The 19,719-nt window shown below is 37.8% G+C and overlaps 1 protein-coding gene across 3 annotated transcripts in view; it reads right to left on the bottom strand.

The window, feature by feature from the left end:
- Positions 1–19,719, bottom strand: part of SLC37A1 (solute carrier family 37 member 1) — an 815,749-nt gene that overhangs the window by 468,779 nt on the left and 327,251 nt on the right. For all 3 annotated transcript variants that reach the window (XM_044072224.1, XM_044072226.1, XM_044072225.1), the window contains exons 3-4: positions 15,197–15,278; positions 8,520–8,640 (exon numbers count right to left, since the gene is read on the bottom strand). In XM_044072224.1, the coding sequence (XP_043928159.1) occupies positions 8,520–8,640; positions 15,197–15,278 (203 nt within the window). The remainder of the gene's footprint in view (positions 1–8,519; positions 8,641–15,196; positions 15,279–19,719) is intronic.

Below are 19,719 nucleotides of genomic sequence, written 5' to 3'. Positions count from 1 at the left end.
GTGGCTTGAAGGTTTCAAGTGTGAATAATAAGGAAAAATAAAGAATTTAAACTCAGACATTCAGAAATGTATTTATCATGATGTGCCTTGATGAGAAGCAATAAATCTCCACACAATCTCCTACACTCCAAGGACAATATATTGAGTCCCATTTACCTACCATAATAAAAGCTGTTGCAGATTCTTTCATTTCTTAGTGAATTTATTTCCTTGTATTTTTTAACCAGACGTCTTGCCTTTGGTAAGGACAACACTCAGGTGCTACATATTTTAGATTACTATTAATGAGGATGTTAGGACTCTTCCTGTGTTCACTTAAAACTTTGACCCAAATAAAAAAATCATTATACATCTGTACATACATATAAATGTTTAACCTTCTCTTTTTTATCTTGAGTTCAAGAGATAGCAGGGTGTCTATTTCTGGCTGTTGTTAAAAAAAGCAATCCTTTTTTTAATGCCTTCTTATTTATTAGATGCCCTTATGTATGTTACAGGAATAAGATACCGATTTTCACAGCAACTCCAGGACTTCTTACAAAAATGGCAGACTCGCTGTTATTTAACCAGGAGTGGTTTTCAAATATTCAGTTCTATGTAAGAGAGAAAGAGCAGAAAACAGTGCTGATATCTTGCATGAACTTCTTAAGTTATGAAATCTAGTTCAGAGGGGATCAGGTATAATAAAACATTGCATATTCTTTAACCAAGCTACGAAAACTCCCTTATACTTGACCCTTATCAGGCCAATAATTGAGTACAGTGCTTCCTTTGGCAAGTACCTTACCAGGCACCTGCAGCAACTTGAGAGAACTCAGAGATTTGTAACCAAGGAAATTCAGGGTCTCCAGCACATGTAATACATTGACAGACTAAAGTTACCATTACTGTGCTCAGTAGTATACAGACAATTTAGAGGGGACTTGTGCCTGGCCTACAGAGCAATCTCAGATCCTAACCTAATGGAAATGCTGCACATCCACAAGTCAAATGAGACAAGGGTCATCCGATCCAGGCACCTTAACCTGGCCTGTGACATAAGTAGGACATGCTGGAGAGACAAGTATATCTCTCAGAGGTTGCTACTCCTCTGGAGTAGGCTACCGATTCACATTAACAGAGCCCCTCTATGACCCTGTTTAAGCATAGCCTGGATGACTAGATGGGAAACAATAAATTCCTACCAGGGATTTCACCTATGACCCTTCTAGATATGGGCATTACTAATTAAGATCTCAAATTTTGGAAAGATTCTTTATATTGGGTTTCTCTAGTATTATATTGGGTACATAAGGCTAGGCTTATAAAGACCTTTGGGTCAACACCCCCAGTAACCACCTATGAACCCAAGTTGTTATTGTTGTTACCAGTTTTTTAAGTTTTCATTGATGCTATCAAAATCATACTTAGCAAGCATACTGGTCTCAAGTGTTCAAGCAATGTAAATTCCTCTTTTGTTCTGAAATATACCAACAGTTCATTTTAAGTCCCTTTTCCCTCCTACCACTAATGCATCCTCAAATATTAAACCTGTTAACTTTCCTTTAACAAATTATTCTATGGTTTTATGACATTCATAAGGATGATGATATAAATGGGGACATTCCCTTTAACAATTTCCAGTGTTACCTTATCTATTTCTTCTTCCTCTATGTTTTTTGCCTGCCTCAATCTGTAAAGCTGGTATTAAATAACAAATATGTGTACTGCAATTGAAACCAGTAAATCTGTGACCTCAGCAGATAATGTGCTCAAAGACCCAAGATCATGCAATGGTATTTTAGTAGAGTTTACTGTGATTACTCATACATAGTTTAATGTAAAGTAAAAGGTATAAACCCTTGGGAAGTCGCAGTCGCAAAACAGCAGCTCTTCCCAGGTCACAAAACTCATGAAAACTATGCTTGTGTAGGGGGGGTAGCTCCCCTGCATTTCTCGGTATGGGGGGCAAGCCCTACACCCCTGATCTCTATATACATCTATTCTGAGGTCATTCAAACTTGGAGAAGTAAACAAAAATACAATTCATCTTGCCATTTATCTATGTCCATAATGCAGCCAATGTGCAACCTCGATTATCCTAATTTGGTGAAACACTGACAGCTACAAATTTGTGAACTTCCTGCTTTAAATTTCTTAGACTCAATGCCCCAGCCTAAGGCAATGCAGAGGTTTCACATTTTACTTTCTCTTCATTACTGGTAAGTAAACAGAATACATTTGTGAGTTTGCCTTTGAAAGATAATGTTAACATGAAAGCCGGTTGAATATGTTATTAAATGATAAATGTACTTTGTACAATACAGCAAGGATACCATTAGAGTGCATGTGTGTTTTGTACTTTCTGGTTATGAAAGTGATAAAGAGGGGTAAAAGAGAAGAATTTATCAACTTTTCTTATTTCCTATTTAAAGATGTCATACAGCAATGCACTGAAGCACTGGACAAATAATTGCCTGTGAGTGATGGAGCTTTTAAATTTTTTTTTTTTTAGTAATCTGCGCGCTTTGCTTTATATTTTTAAGGTTTGTTTATTTATTAAATTGGTGGGGAGAATTTCTTATTATAAAACTGATACTTGAGTTTATGTTTCAATGGCCCAGTCTAATGTCTTTGTTATGGGATAACAGCTAAGGTGACAATTTTGGCACCATCGTTGCTATGGTGTGTTTTTAATATAATTGACTGAAGCTGAATTGGATGTCATGCAATGTAGAAGGGTGGAAGTCACGTACTTGGGAGTTCACCTTTGAATTAAGTTAGCAGCTTGTTAATCTAGGTAATGTAGCTTATGAGATAGGTGTTGTTGAATTATATCTACATGTCAGTATGTAGGGTGAGTTTGTATTTAGGAAGGTGATTTGATTATTAAATTTACTAATTTTTTGAGGGGTAAAATATGCATTATTGTTAATCATAAGTTGTGTGTAAAGCAACTTTTTGAACGGACTGAATTTGAGCGTGTTTTCGATGGCATCTTTTTTATCTTGTTCAGTAATTTGTGGGTTTTTCTTTTGCCAGTATGAGAAAGTACAATTCTGATGTTTTATATTAATTATAAGTTTGTAGACTCTGGAAATTGTTTTCCCCTTGGTTGCTAGGTATCCTAGGTAAAGGTTTTAGTTTATCTTTCCCTTTTATGTGTAATATCCCCTAAATAGAAAATGGTTACTGTTTTGTTCTTCATATCACTACAGAATAAGTGATTAGTACAAAAAAAATTGGATTCTTGAAGTGACTTCTTTGTATATACTGTATATAGGTTGTTATGGTTTGCTGTATGTTGTATGTGTTCTTTGTTGTCAAATGTCTTATATGTTGTAACCTTAAAAACTGCAAGAAATAAATGTTTGAGAAAAAAAAGGAAGGTGACTTGATGCAGCACTCTATGTTAGGGGTGATATATAATTTGCATACTAAAGAATAATGTCAGTGATTTAGTTTTCTTTCCAGTCTGTCATGTATGTTACACAGGATGCTTTAGCTAGGGAGCTAAACTAAGGATGGCAGAGTAACATTAAAAGATTAACACAGATTGTTGAAAAAAGGCATGTTTGCACCCCAAAGGGCTCTACTTCTGCACAAACCAGCTTACATGGGCAAGAAAAGGTGTTAAACAGCAAAGATATTAAATTAAAAATGTACTAGCTTTCTTATACACCCTACATGATATAAAGCACAGGATGCAAGCAAAATGTTAATTGAGCACAAGGAAGGACAGACAAAAGCAGACATTGAAGAGACCCCTTTCACAAAACAACTATAATAAGAACTTGGATATCTATTATAAAATGCATCAAGAGGTCTCTTCAATGAGCACCAATTGGGAAGAATTCCAAGGAGTACAATAAAACTTAATATGGGTAGCAGCAGTCTGATAGGCATAAGAAGAAATTAAGGATAAAGTGCCTTAAAGCATGGCCTTCCCAAAATATTCCCTGCTCCAGGACTTATGAATCGAGTGCAATGTTTGTTAAAGGTAAGCACCATGACCACGCAGCTGCATCACACATACAGTGGATATAAAAAGTGTACACACCCCTGTTAAAATGCCAGGTTTTTGCAATATAAAAAAATTAGACCACAATAAATAATTTCAAAATTTTTCCTACCTTTAATGTGACCTACAACCTGTACAGTTCAATTGAAAAACAAACAAATCTGTAAGGGGAAAAAATATAAAAAAATAAAAAATGTACAATAAGCTGGTTGCATAAGTGTGAACACCCTTAAACTAATACTTTGTTGAAGCACATTTTGATTTAATTACAGCATTCAGTCTTTTTGGGTACATACCTGACATCAATTAAAGAGACTCTGATGAGTCTCAAGAGATCTCTTTAAGATGAAAACTGGTCAGGGAGGCTGCCAAGAGACCTACAGCAACACTGAGGAGCTACAGGAATTTCTGTCAAGTACTTGTTGCGTACTACATGTGACAACAGTCTCCCATATTCTCCATATGTCTGGGCTACGGGGTATTGTTGCAAGATGAAAGCCTTTTCTTACACAGAAAAACATCCAGGCCCAGCTAAAATTTGCAAAACAATACATTGAGTCTCCCAAAAGCATGTGGGAAAATGTGGTATGCTCAGATGAGACCAAGGCTGAACTTTCTGGCCACAATTCCAAAAGGTACGTTTGGCACAAAAACAATTTGAATCACCAAAAGAACACCATCCCCACAGTAAAGCATGGTGGTGGCAGTATCATGCTTTGGGGCTTGCTTTTCTTCAGCTGGAACTGGGGCTTTAGTCAAGGTGGAGGGGATTATGAACAGTTTCAAATACCAGTCACTTTTGGCCCAAAACCTTCAGGCTTTTGCTAGAAAGCTGAAGATGCAGAGGAATGTCACCTTTCAACACGATAATGACCCCAAGCCTACATCCACATCAACAAAAGAAAGGCTTCACCAGAAGAAAATTAAAGTTTTGAAATGCTCCAGCCAGAGCCCAGACCTAAATCCAATAGAAAATATGTGGGGTGACCTGAAGAGGGCTGTGCACAAGAGATACCCTCGCTGTCTGACAGATTTGGAGCCCTTTTGCAAGGAAGAGTTTGGGAAATATTGCAAAGTCAAGATGTGCCATGCTGATAGATTCCTATCCAAAAGACTGAATGATGTAATTAAATCAAAAGGTGCTTCAACAAAGTATTAGTTTAAGGGTGTGCACACTTATGCAACCAGTTTATTGTACGTTTTTTATTTTTTATATTTTTTCCCCTAACAGATTTGTTTATCATTTGAATTGTATAGGTTATAGGTCACATTAAAGGTGGGAAAAGTTTTGAAATGATTTATTGTGGTCTCATTTTTTATATCACAAAAACCTGGCATTTTAACAGGGGTGTGTACACTTTTTATATCCACTGTATCCATCATGGAAGCATTCCTGAAACTATACCACAGCCATACTAAACACAATATTTTGTGACACATCATTATATTCCAGGAAATCTAAGTACTGAAGACACTCAATTGATGCAATACTGAGCTGCAAACAGTGTAATAAACAGTAAGCTGCAGGAACACAGCAAAATAATGTAGTCACTCATGCTGTGACAAATAGCTGTGTCAGCACTCACAACCAATGTGGCAACTTGCAGTGCAACAGCAATGTTTTGTAACACTTATGATGTTAGTATTGGAAGAACCCCCACAAGCATTCCATCAATGGTAATGGAATTGCGGGTGATTGTTAATTATGTTGAACCATGCACATGCATCTCAGTGAATACCATGCATGCATATCAACTAGATACTTCCCAAAGTAAGCATATCCTTGATTACAGAAAGAAAGAAACATACATCTTCACTTTGGCTGGAGAACGAATGTTCTCCAACATGGTGTAACAGGTAATAGTCAGTAAAAAAACAAGTCTGCCACTTCACAGCAGCATATCAAGGTGCTATGAAGCTCAAATGGAAAAAAATGGATGCTTTTTTTTAACTCACTGAATGCCTTTTCTGTTTAGCAAGTGTAGCATTTAAAAAAAAAAAGTAATAAAATAGTAATGTGTGTGTGTGTGTGTGTGTGTGTGTGTGAGAGAGAGAGACAGAGAGAGAGAAAAATAGCATGGATAAGAGAGAAACGTCAAAGCACCATGTCCTTAAAATGCATAAACATCTAATAAGAGAGCCAAGTATGAGACAGACCAGAAACCAGCTGTCAGTGGAAAAGGTCCAACAGGAAGGTTATGTAACACAGGTCTTAACAGTCCTCTGCCAAACACGGTCAGGCTGGGGTGATTTCAAAATCTACAAATAAGGAGGAGCATCAGGTCACTAATGAAACAGGGATCAGTAAAAGAGAAGCGTGGACTCAGAATAACATTCAGCACTGCTTGCAGATTTTTTTTATTTTTTACTAACTTTACCATAGAGACATTGTTGATTGATCCAAGCAGTACTTTGTGATAGCCTGTGTTTGCTTTTGTTTGTCACAGCACATGTGGCATATACTAGATGCAGCCTTGTGGTCTTTCCATATAAAACTGTCGACTTATTCCTAAATTACATGAGTTTGGGAATAGGAGTATAATGCCTGGAATTAATAACAGACTTTAATCCTCAGTGATTTACCAGCAAATCAAACATTCTGCGAGAGACAGAACAGACCTAGGAGGCAAAATCAGGAGCACTTGAGTCAGTGGGTTGCAACGTATTGTATTCTATGATTTTTTTTTTTCACTTACTTGATGACAGAGATATTTGAGATGTATTCTCTCAACAAAGTGGTGTCACTGCAAAGACTGCGTGTGTGTGTGTGTTTGCATTTTTTTATACATGTATGAGTCTGTCTTTCTTTGCACATGTGTGTGTGTGTGTGTGTGTGTGTGTGTGTGTGTGTGTGTGTGTAGACATTAAATATTTACATTTTGGATGCAAAATACTTCCTTCAACAACACCAATTACATATACTACAAGAGGTTGGAAGCATTAGATGGGGAACTATATTATATTACAAATATAAACAAAGGATGGGCATTATCAGGGAATTAACACTCTTCCAGGGGTGTAAAGGGGGTTGGCATCCCTTAATACCTGACACATTTTAAGGGGAGGTAAGGGGGGCACCAGCCCCTTACAAACAGTATCACAGGAAATACATTTTAAAAAAGTGTAAACTACTACAGAATTCACACTATGAGCATACAATGTCTTATTTACACTAAGGTTGTACCACAGTCTGACATTTTTTAAGTGTTGCACAATAGTGATCTCTCAAAAAAAAAACTCACATATAAAGCCACTCAAGGTTCTGTGGTCCACTACATGGATTCCTACAAGCAAGTAGACAAATATGATACAGTACTGATCCCTAGAAATGTACACAAGAAGTAAAGTATCCTTGGTCCAATGTAATTTCAATGTTCACTAGCAGAGCAACCAATTATATTTCAATAGTGAGCTGCAGCAACACCCAGAAGCAGTGCAGTCAGTTATGATGTAAGTGAGAGAAGCATTAGTCCTGATGTTCGTGTTACACTGCTGCAGTCATTACACTTGGTTATCCTGCAGTCAGGCAGTCCCGTAGTCGGCCAGAGTTCCAAAGACTTGGTCCGGCTTCGGTTGCTGTCGCTTCTTCCCTGACGTCAGTGTGCCAGGGGTATATAAGATGCATCCGACGCCATTTTCTTCAGTCTTTCTTGCCGCGTGGTGCCCGAAGCAGATCGCAAGTGCCGGTTGGCCGACTCCTGAGATTTTCGAAGTCGAATTTCAGATCCGAAGTCTTCGATAAAGCTAAGTACCCCCATTGGGGAAACTTTTTTTTGCCTCAGACGGATGTCAGAAAAAGTAAATAATTGTATTTCTTGTGGGAAGCAAATATCTCATAAGGACTTCCACTCTTACTGTATTCCATGCCTAGGCCCTGATCACGACGTCACTAGTTGTCGGTTTTGTGCTAGATTTAACAAAGAAAACTTAAATTGATAAGCCGTTGATCACGACGTCACTAGTTGTCGGTTTTGTGCTAGATTTAACAAAGAAAACTTAAATTGATAAGCCATTTTTCCAGCTTACAACACAGTAACTCAATTATTTTCTCAAAAGAAGGGCATGCCTGTAGCAACTGTCGTACGAAGACCACAAAGACTACAAATCATTTTTACATCTCTCTAAAAAAGGTATCACCTTTATGACAAAAAAGTACATTTGAAACATAATGTAGATATTTTCACAACTTCTTTGCATAATATTATAGCAGAAGTGTAAGCTGACCTCTTCGTAAAATTAAAAAAGTTATGATTTGGCATTCCAAAGAAAAAACATAAACCTGTAACTTCAACAAATCTCACTTCATTGTAATTAGACTTCAGTTTATCAAATTCCACAGTCATTTTCAAATGCGATTGCAGCTTTAGTACTGGAAATGATTATTTTTGTTTGCATTATTAAGAACTTTCATTTCTTTCTATTTGCATTTTAATCATAATTATCAGTTTCTGGCAGAAAAAATGGAGATAAATAAGTGAAATTTAACACAAAATGTGTTAAATACATAAAATGATCTTACCAAATGGTTTCCAGTTGCACCATGATTCATTAGAAAATGTTTCATCACCTGAGCTGGCCAGGGTAGTGTAATGGTGCTGTTCGATATTTTTTACACGGGAGCAGTTTTTATGTAGTTCACCCTGCAAGAAAACAAGTAAATATAACTCTCATCTGTAGTGTTTTCTCACAGAGAACCTTGATATTCTCCTTTCGTGAAATGAGTAAATTATTTTACATATTTTTATAAGTGAAAACAGGTAGAAAACATGCAACATTTTGCAGTCATACACGAGACACACAAACAATTAACTACATGATGATCTGAAATAATTTTATGTTTATAATGTTTTATTAACATTTTGATTATTAATACCAACATAAGAGAAACAGTCATCCTGTTCAAGAGAACAAGAATCAAAAACAACTCTATGCTGGTGCTGCGGTAGCGTTGTTGCCTCACAGTAAGACGTTGTCCTGTTCGATTCTCAGCTAAAGCGTCTTCTGTGTGGAGACATGCGTGAATGGGCGTACCTTCGTTGAAGGTTGTGCATCAGGCCTGGCAAGTTGGTACGTAAAAATCTACTGCCAATCATTAGCGGACGGGAGTTCTGCTGTGGTGACCCCTAACCGGGAAAAGCCGAAAGATACAACACCACCATTTACAATCAATAATCTAATGGTTGGTTGCAAGCTAATGCTAAAACACAATTGAAATAACCTTATTAAGTAAATGATACTAAAAAAACTAGAAAATTAGATTTAATACATTTTATATTGTTGCCATCCAGACATTCTTTCTGATAACAGTTTCGGTAAAAGTCTAAAAGAGATCTGAAATAAAATGATACTAATCAGCACAAGCTTAGTTAGGTGCAGTGAATTAATAACTATTCAGAAAAACTATCATGGACTTGGAGGAAACGAACCACATAAAATGTATGCACACAGAGCATTATATCCAGCTTTAAATGTTACTTTAAAATAAGTAGCTGCAATAAACAAATATTATTGGGCGGCACATGTGTGAACAGATCCTTCATTGAAAATGTAGCATCTGGTTTCACTGACAGTGGTAAACACTGGTTTGGCCCTAAATTAAAACTTGTTCATATAAAATAGCCACAAATGGTGGTCATAACCAACTTGTACAGAACAGTACTGGAAAAATCTGACAGTGTTCATGCTTTTAATGAGTAATGTCTTTTTGGAATGTAAACGACTCAGCAGAGCTGTAAATGCAATTAAAAGTGGTCTGTGGAACTTTCTGCTTAGGTCTGAAAATGGGACTCAATCCTCTTGAGTTATACAGTAAAGATGCAAGTAGTCAAAGAGACTTTTGTAGTATCTGGAGTATACCGATTATACTCAGAAATAGCAGAAGATTATCCACCTCTGGAGCATTACAGCATGAGACCCAATCATAACAGCTCTGAAAAGGTGTACAACAAACTTAAAACAGCCATTTGATTTAATTAATTACCATCCTCCAGCTTACTGTGCAGAAATGAAACTGCACTCCAGGGCATACATCTCAATGTACCTCATTATGAACAATGTTTCTTATTTTGAGGTCTTAAAAAGTCCACATTCCACTCAGATCCATATTGAAATGGTGTGTCATATAGTCAGTCAGTGTAAGGAATGATATCCATGGTAAATAGTACCGAATCATATTAATTCATCAAAAGAACATAACACATTTCAATCATCCCGTGAGCTTTCTTGTTGAAGAAGTTGTCAGTAGGCTGTTAGTAAGTGTTCCAGATTTTACCCATTTTTCCATATTATAAGAGTTAGTGCACTGCATTTTGAAGATGGAAGGTTGAAAGCTAGGTGGAAACCAAGCATTAAGCCTGCCAGACTGTGGCAAAAACAAAACACTGACATTGGAAATGTTGCATTTACAAACTATGTATATGCAAAGGCCATATGCCATTTCTCCGACGACAGTTCACAATAAAAACAATCACCTAGCCTTGCTTGAATATGCTACTGCTGCACTAAAGAGGAAAATTAAAAAAAAAGGAAGGGCAGGTGACAGTTGCTGGCTACTAAATCTACTATGAGCTGCTGTCCATATTAAGCACCCTATTGCATATACACTGCACATACACTGCACATTGACAGTTGCCATCACATCACTCCTCAGTGACCTCCTATGTTTTTGTTTACTGATTTTTTTTTTTTTTACAAATAAAAACAGCAAACAGTTCAGGTCAGACATTCAGGGGATTCACTTTTTAAATGTTAGTTTGGGAAGCAAGTCCATCCGTCCATTCAGTCTATATGGACAGCCAAGCTCAGGCAGCTGTTAGCAGGTGGCGGCAGCAGCAGCACTAACATTGCTGGCTATTTCATGGTTTTCTCTGGGCTGATTTTTTTTTAAACAATGATTTGTCTTGCAGGTTATAGCCCCCTTGTTTCTTCAGCCATCTCAGGTCAATAGCAGTATATCAAATGAGGAACATTAAATACCAAGTCAGTTATAAACCTGTCACCAGCTTCAGCCTTGTTATTGCTAAGTAGGTTGGGGGGACCCTTCTATTTGTACAAAATGCTGACCAGATTCTTGACTGATCAAGAGAGGTCCTAAAAAGAAAGAGCCTAGAAATGTCACCTTGCTGTCTTCAGCAAAGTTGGTGAGGCACACCCAGGTGTGCCTGCATAATTCAATGCCTGTTCCTGTTGCATTAGCAGCACCTCCTACCATATTCCAATGTATCAGACCATAAGGGTACTCATGTTGGGACAGGTACTGACTTAAGTCTTCAACCTGCCTCACAGTGGTCATCTGGTAACTCCTCTATTACACAGTGCATTTCATTTGCAAGTCACTCTAAAAATATACCACATGCATAACACAGTTCAGTACCCATGATAATGAGGTGGCAGTTGTAAACACATAGCTTCCCAAAACTAACCATTGCTCTGGATTCCCTGTTTGGTATATGGAGCTGGAGTCCTATACAGGAATACTGCATTGACTATGGAATCTGATTTAGAAGTCTCTACCCAAACTAAATATTCCCATGAAGTTGTATGAGCAGATTGTCATTCTTTGGTATGGGATCGCCTATGTCTGGATTCTCCGATGTGATTTTAGTAGCACCTTTAAGAATTTCCATTATGAGTAGTAACATCTACTAGGTATGAAGGGTAAATCAGCAGGCCACTGTAATCTCCTCACTTTTCTTACTGTAAATATGGAAAATAGGGTGAGAAGGATAGTCATCTCTCTGCTGCAGCATTTGTAAGTATTCCACACTGGGGGGGTCTTCTGGTAGAAAGTAGAGGACATATCCTTTCCTGTTCATAAAAGTCTTGTTTGGTAGAAACTAAGGGTGGTTTGAAGTGTTTAGCTTTTATTAAAACTTTCACTCTTTGGGGAAGTTCAGAATCATGCAACTGCAAAACTCCATCACGGAAGAGAAGACCTTGAAAGAGTCTTTGGAGGCAGTTGGTGGTTGGCTGGCCTGCTACCAGGAAGATTCTAGAAAAAGCATATGTTTTATATTTCTAAATATTCTGCAACAAATTACATGCAGACTTGAGACTGTAAAATGGATGTTGATAACTGTAGAAGTCATCCTGCAGGAAAAGGCTACAGCTTTATAGTACAAAGACAGACATATCTGATGACTTAACTACTTATTATTCATCTGCTTTTGTTTACCAATAAAGTCCGACTAGGACTGCGTACTCATTTTCAGCTGAGGTCCAGGGAAAAAAGCTATAGTAACATAGACATCATAAGATATGAAAAACAGAAACATTTATACATGGTTACAAAGCAAATATTTTCACAAAATTTAGAAAGCAGGTAACCCTGGACAATCACAGAATTGCAAGAGTATTTACACAATCGTACAAAGTTCAAAACATTTTGATACATTTGCATACTGGTACTTTTGCATTATCATAAGTGGAAGACATTAGTGTTTTATTAATAAGGGTTAGTGCCTAAGGAGAGAGGATTGGATGAGAAACGTAGTTTAGTTCAAATGGTGGTGAAAGCAGAGACAGGATTAATGGGTAGTAGGTGATTTAGAGGTGGAGTGGTCAATAGAAGGCAAAGTATGGGAAAAAGTGAGAGGAGGAAAGAGAAGTAGGTATAAGGTAAAAACTAAGGTGGGGAAGCATGTTAGTAGTACTGGGGAGAAGAAAAAATTAGGTGAAGAAAAAGTGGGAATCATCCCATGGATAAACGTACAGCTGCATAGTTTGCTTTTCAACATGTGATCTTTCAGTGCAGCTTTGAAGTGTTTTATGTTACTCATGAGTATGATGATATTACTTGGAAGTTGTTCCGTGCTTTAGAGATGCTACAGGGTATAGTGAGTCATCATACGAGTTACTGGATTTGTTGGATTTAACTAGTTTAAGTCCACTGGAGCCCAAGTTTCTATTTGGCATATGCCAATTGATGAGTTTGGCCAGTGAAGTTGTACTAAGTGGGTGATGTAGTATCTTGTGCGCTGTGAGTAATTGGGATGGCAGTGTATTGGGGGAGTTCAAGTGGGTTAGGGACTGCATGCAAATATCTTAACTGTACTGTAACATTGCTCAAGTTTACATTTGGTAGAAGAGCAGAGATTTGTAAATACTGTTGAGGGATACAGGAAGGTAGGAAGGAGGAGGGAGGTGGTTGCTATTTTCCTTGTATGCTCATTTAAAATGTGTTTTGCTCTTATAGCATCTAGATTAATGTGAGTTTTTTTTTTGTGATTGCAGAGTCTATGTGAAGATCAAATTTTAATTAATTGTCTATGACAATGCCTAGTAATTTAGTATTGGTGATAGGCACTATTTTTGTGTTGTCTGAGGACACATTATTGAGAATTAATGATATTTAATTTATACTTTCAGGAGGAATAAAAGTAGCTAGTTTCTTGAGGGTTTAAAAGCAGATGAGATTTTTAGCCAGTTTTCCACAGAAGCGAAAGAATATTTTCTGATGGTTTCTAAGGTGGATAGACTGGTGGCTGAGCAGACAAGTGCAGAGTTATCTGTACTGAATGATGGTGACAAGTTTTGATTCCTTGTGCATGTTGCTAAGGCAGATGTTGAAAAGTATGGGTCCTAGTATGGAGCTTTGGGGGACACCTGTTGTGACGAGAAGGAAGGTGGAGCAGGACTCAATTGATTTTACAGACTGGGTACAATTATTAAGGTACCTGGTAAACCATTTGATAGCTGCCCTTGAGAACTGACAGAAAGCATAAGTGATATCCAGCAGGCAGCATGGCATGCCACAGAAACAGTCAATGGTACTCTAACATATCACCTGCATGGACTGATGGTTTGTTAACTTACATGGCTGTTATTTGAAAAAACAGCCACAAAGGTACAAACATAAACCAATAAGTCAATCCAAGGTACCACAAGACCAGGAATAAGTCGGAGTTCTTGTAAAATCCACTTTAATATAGGCACAAAAACATGAATGCACACATTAAAAAAACAGCATTTTTGTTTAAATCACTTCATCAGATGTGGGTCAGAAAACAAAATAATGGCTTTTATAATCCTTTTGATGGTTGTTCCTGTATTTGCCAATGTGTTTGTTTTTTCATGGATGGTGTCCACTGCACTTATTTATTCCGTTGGAAATGGTTCTTCCTCACCTTGATTCTGTCCAAATGATGAGGCAGTGTAGAGCTTAAAGGCTCATTGTCCTGGTGAGTGTGGTTATCGCTGAAGTCAGTCTCCTGTCCAACTTGGTGTGGATGTGTGTTAGATGAAGTATTATGCCCATAGGTAGCTCTTTTCCTCATCTGCACTCCATAACCTCAGATCATTGCATTCTCTTTGATTTAGCATGATCACTTCAAATGTGCCATGCAATGATCTGAGATTATGGAGTGCAGATGAGGAAAAGAGCTACCTATGGGCATAATACTTCATCTAACACACATCCACACCAAGTTGGACAGGAGACTGACTTCAGTGATAACCACACTCACCAGAACAATGAGCCTTTAAGCTCTCCACTGCCTCATCATTTGGAGAGGATCAAGGTGAGGAAGAACCATTTCCAACTGAATCAATAAGTGCAGTGGACACCATCCACAAAAAACAAACACATTGGCACAACTCGAAATACAGGAACAATCATCAAAAGGATTATACAAGCCATTATTTTGTTCTCTGACCTACATATGATGAAGTGAATTAAACGAAAACGCTGTTTTTTAATGTGTGCGTTCATGTGTTTGTGCCTATATTAAAGTGGATTTTACAAGAACTCCGACTTATTCCTGGTCTTGTGGTACCTTGGATTGACTTACATGGCTGTTATCCTACATCTTAAATCCATTACCATTAGCATAAAAAGCTGGGGGGCATTGAACACTTAGGAGGACCCACATGATGAAGGACAACATGCCACACTGACTGCTAAACAGCAGAGGACAACACAAGATTTGGACATCTTTGTTATTCAGGATCCATGACAATTACTTGAAGAGATGTTCACAAAAATGCAACCAAAGAGAAATAAGTTAATTCACTATACAACTTCCTTCCGCAAATGCCAACTGTCAACATTTATAAAACATAATAATAATAATAAAAAAAACCTTTACTAATTTACACATTTTGCTTTAACAACTATACAAGGATGCAATCAGCAATTAACTGTCTCTTGTGCATACTCAAAGAATCTGTGATGCAAGAAAAGCTAGCATTGGCTCTTACCTTAACTATGCTGATAGGTTTCCTTGACAGATGAAAACTGGTGTACAGCAAGAAGGTCAGGATTAGTATAAATGTGCGGTACCTGGAAAGTAAGGGTATACTGTGATTACACCACTTAATCAGTATAATTTGTACTTAACACTGCTTAACCTCACAGTGTAGGAGATAAGCTATGGCTTTTATAGGTATTATACTAAATTTGTGAGTGCTTAAAAGTAGAACCATTGTAAGGGCCAGCACACCCAAGGACCTACCCTAAGCCATTTCCTATTTACCTACTCTTTCCTATTTTAACTACTAACCACTAGACTTAAATGTAACTCCCTTCCTCCTCCACTAGAGGGCAGCAGAACTCAAAGCAACCAAAGTTGCCTCTTACTGCTAAAACAAACTTTTGTAACTTATGGTGTAGCCTTCTACTGTTAACCCTGCTAGTACCCCTACATTAAGAAATTCCCCCCCTCAATGAACTAACCTGACTGTTTAATATCCAAATTTCTGAACCCCTGTAAAGACAGGGATAGAGGTTCCATAATAGTGTTTGTATTGCTCCACTAGACAGCCTACTCTGACTGTCCCCTACTACTACTGTCCTTAAACTCCTTAATTAAACTTTCTAAACAAGCTATTTTTCATGGTTTATAACTATCTCCTATTACCTCTCTCTCTTATAATTTCTACTCTATATGCTTACTACTTCTTTACCTTGTAGTAAGTAATTAATAGAACTTGACTCTTACCTTAACTAAGCCTGTGGAACACAGTCTCTCCATATTACTGACTGTCTCCCAGACTCTTGTTGTAACCCGCTCCATTCGCTCTGTGGGCTCACTCCGCTCCCCTACCCTACCCCCAATTCCCACCCACCCCAGTGCTCCTTACTTTATACCTCCCTTACCACACCCACTCCCTCATACCACCTATCATAAACTACAATCAATTTATTTCCAATTATACTCCCATCCCAATTACATATTACTTCTATAAGCCACTCCTGAGTGAAACCTACCACACCTCTTCTTCCATAACTACTAGCTCTATTTGTTTCTTTCTCTTTCCTCTTTACTCTAACCATACACATACCTCCTAATCTGCTACATCCCTACTCAACTCCCAGAATCTTCTTATACATAATCTCCTAAAATGACTTCAACACTAAAAACTAACATTACTAAATCCCTACTCTTAACCATAATTTCAACTGCCCTGACCTACACCTACATCATCACTTCCTTTGAACAGCCATTCTACTACCACTTAAACTACTCTCCCAAACAAACAACAATCAATGATTCTATACTCCATATTAGTCAAATCAATATCACCTCTACCCCCAGCTATTTACTACCTAAATACCATAGACTTTTCCACATTAAATATAATACACCCACAGTAAGGAAAGTGAAATACCTACTCAACTGTATTAATAACCCTACATTAAGACTCATTAAACCTTCCTTAAAAGATGGTGATATCCACCCTAACCCTGGCCCTATCAATCAACCTTCCCTTATAACACAGTCCAAACACCCTAACTCTTTCCTAATAGGACATCTTAACATCCGTAGCATTAATAACAAAGTAACCCATCTCCATGCCCGTCTCAATACCCATTGCTTTGACATCCTCTGCCTCACAGAAACATGGAAAAAACCTGAGACCAAAGACAATGAAATCCTTCCCCTAGGGTATAATATACTGAGACTTGACTGTATAAAAAATAAAGGTGGGGGAGTAGCAGTCTTGTTCAAAGAGGGACTTCAAATCTCCACTACTCCATTCCACCCTCCTCAAGATAGTAAGGCAGAAATATTTATCTCCAAACTTCAAATCAACCAAAAAACCCTATATATCATCTGCATCTACCTGCCACCAGGTAATAACATCTATACTATACAAAATATTCTAAGCTGGGTGTCCTTAACTTACCCCCAAGAAACTATTATACTTGGAGATTTTAACACTGGCTGGAAAAATGCCAATGCTGATAATCCTTCCTCCCATATCAACCTACATGGCTTTACTCGATCTATCACCTCTACAACCAGAATCAATAAACCAAATAACAAAGAGAGCACCCTAGACCGGATACTAATAAATAGGCAAGTACAAACATACAATGCAGGAACTCTACCTGATGGCATTAGTGATCATACTTTGACCTACATCCTCAGACAAAAAAAAGATATCTCAATTCCCCCCACATACAGACTCGTACGTACCAATAAACACTTTAACCCAGTAGCATTCCAAAATGAACTAAGTGCCTGTTATTGGAACCCACTAAAAACTCTACCTCTTGAAGAGGCTGACAATTATCTAAACTCTACTTTCCTATCCATCCTTGACAAGCATGCACCCAAAAGGTCCATTAGAATGAAGGCCAAACCAGCCCCCTGGCTTTCCAAACAAACCAGACAAAAATTCTACTTAGAAATAAATCCTGGGCTAAGTGGAGAACTAACAAAAACATTACCAATGAACAGATTTTTAAGCAACTAAGAAATAGCACAAAAAAGGCAATACTCATGGATAAAAAGAACTACTACTGTAAACTACAAGAAAATCACCAAAACAACCCCCAGAAATTCTGGTCTAGTATCAAACTCCTTTCTCCAGGACACTCTCGTACACAAACCCCAACATCAGGCTGATTCTGATACCCCTCCATCAAACTGCAAATGCCTTCAATTCCTTTTTCACATAAACCATACAAGCACTCGCTAGTCAACTTACTCCAGACAACTCAAACCTTCCCACTTCCTTACCCAGCACTCATCCAGTCTTCCACATGCAACCAGTCTCCACCACTCTCATCTACAAATTCATCCAAAAACCTAAACCTTGTACTCCTTCTGCTGACTAGCTACCCTCAGAATACCTCCAAAAAGCAGCCAAAGCAATTTCCTATCCCATATCCATCCTCATAAACAGAACCATTAAGGAGGGAAACGTTCCAGACATTTGGAAAATCTCCCATATTATTCCCCTACACAAAGGTGGTAACTCCAACGACTTCTCAAACTACAGGCCAATAGCCCTATTATCACCCTTAGCAAAAATAATGGAAAAATGCATTCATCATCAGCTTTTTAACCATTTAACTCAAATTAACTCAATAGCTAAGTGCCAGCACGGTTTTAGGCCATCTCAAGGTACCACTACTGCCCTGTTATCCTTTAAAGATGTTATAAATAGAAATCGTAATAACAACCACCTCTCATCTGCACTCTTTACTGACCTCTCAAAAGCTTTTGACATGGTAAACCATACCCTTCTTATAAACATTCTTGAATCCTTTTCCCTGGACTCTCTGGCTATTAAGTGGTTCAGATCCTACCTAACCAATAGACAAGAAGAAGTCCTCTGGGAAAATAATATATCATCCCTTCTACCAGTCACTCTGGGAGTCCCTCAGGGCTCTATTCTAGGCCCACTTCTTTTTTCTCTTTTTATCAACGACCTCCATTTAGCAATCCCTCAAGCCACCTGCATACAATATGCTGATGATTCAACTTTAATATGCTCAGCAAGCTTCCCTACTGAACTACATTCACTGGCTCAGAATGTATTCAACATAGTTGAGACTTTGTTTACAAAGCGTTGCCTCCTTCTCAATGCAAAAAAAAAAAACAAACTCCTTCTCTTTACACCCACCAGAAAGTCCATCCCTATTGATTTCTCTGTTATTTTCAATAATTACACAACTATACACCCCGACTCTACCACCAAGTTGTTAGGAATCACTACTGATAATAACCTGACATTCGATATCCACATAAATAATACTATTAAAGCTGTCAACAGAAAGATAGGCTCCTTATACTGAATCAAAACTTTCTTAACACCAATAGCCAAAACCAAGATTGCAAACTCCTATTTAATTTCAACTCTTCTTTATGCCTCTCCCATATATACAAACGTCAAAAAGAATAACCTAGCCAAATTGGCCCATGCCTACAACATCTACTACAGCTAGGCTGGCTTGAACTTCAAAACCATCTGAAAATCTCCCAACTAACCATTGCCCATAAGATATTTTACCAGCCCAACAGCACTCCAATACTATTCGATCTCATAACCCCCTATAAAAACTTAATCTCCCTATGCTCTTCTAGTAAACTTCTGGCTAGCATTACCAAGACTAACAACATAGCTGGTGACTCCCTGTTTTCTAACACAGTGGGAAAAGTCTGGAACCTACTTCCCAATGACTAAACATCACTTTCCTCCTTGTCTCTCTCTAAACAAAAACTCAAAATTCACCTTAAGACACACTGGTTATGCCCCTGCAGTAACCCAGACTAACCCTCTAGTTCTGCTAATATTATCTCCACCTCCTACAAAATTTCCCATACTTCATTCCATACTTCTTGCTGCAGAGCTGGAACTGGTGAACACACTCGAACATACTAATGTATTTCTTCCTTCTGACTATCAAAAAACATATCAGTTCATAATTCTATAATCACCTTCTATGACTGGTATTTAGTGTAAATATTTTAACATATACCTGTATAAAT

Source organism: Protopterus annectens, chromosome 5.part0 (genome assembly GCF_019279795.1).
Source record: "Protopterus annectens isolate FY-2018-M chromosome 5.part0, PAN1.0, whole genome shotgun sequence".
Classification (NCBI taxonomy): domain Eukaryota; kingdom Metazoa; phylum Chordata; order Ceratodontiformes; family Protopteridae; genus Protopterus; species Protopterus annectens.
The sequence above is the reverse complement of the archived record's forward strand: the minus strand, read 5'-3'. Positions and strand labels throughout refer to the sequence as shown.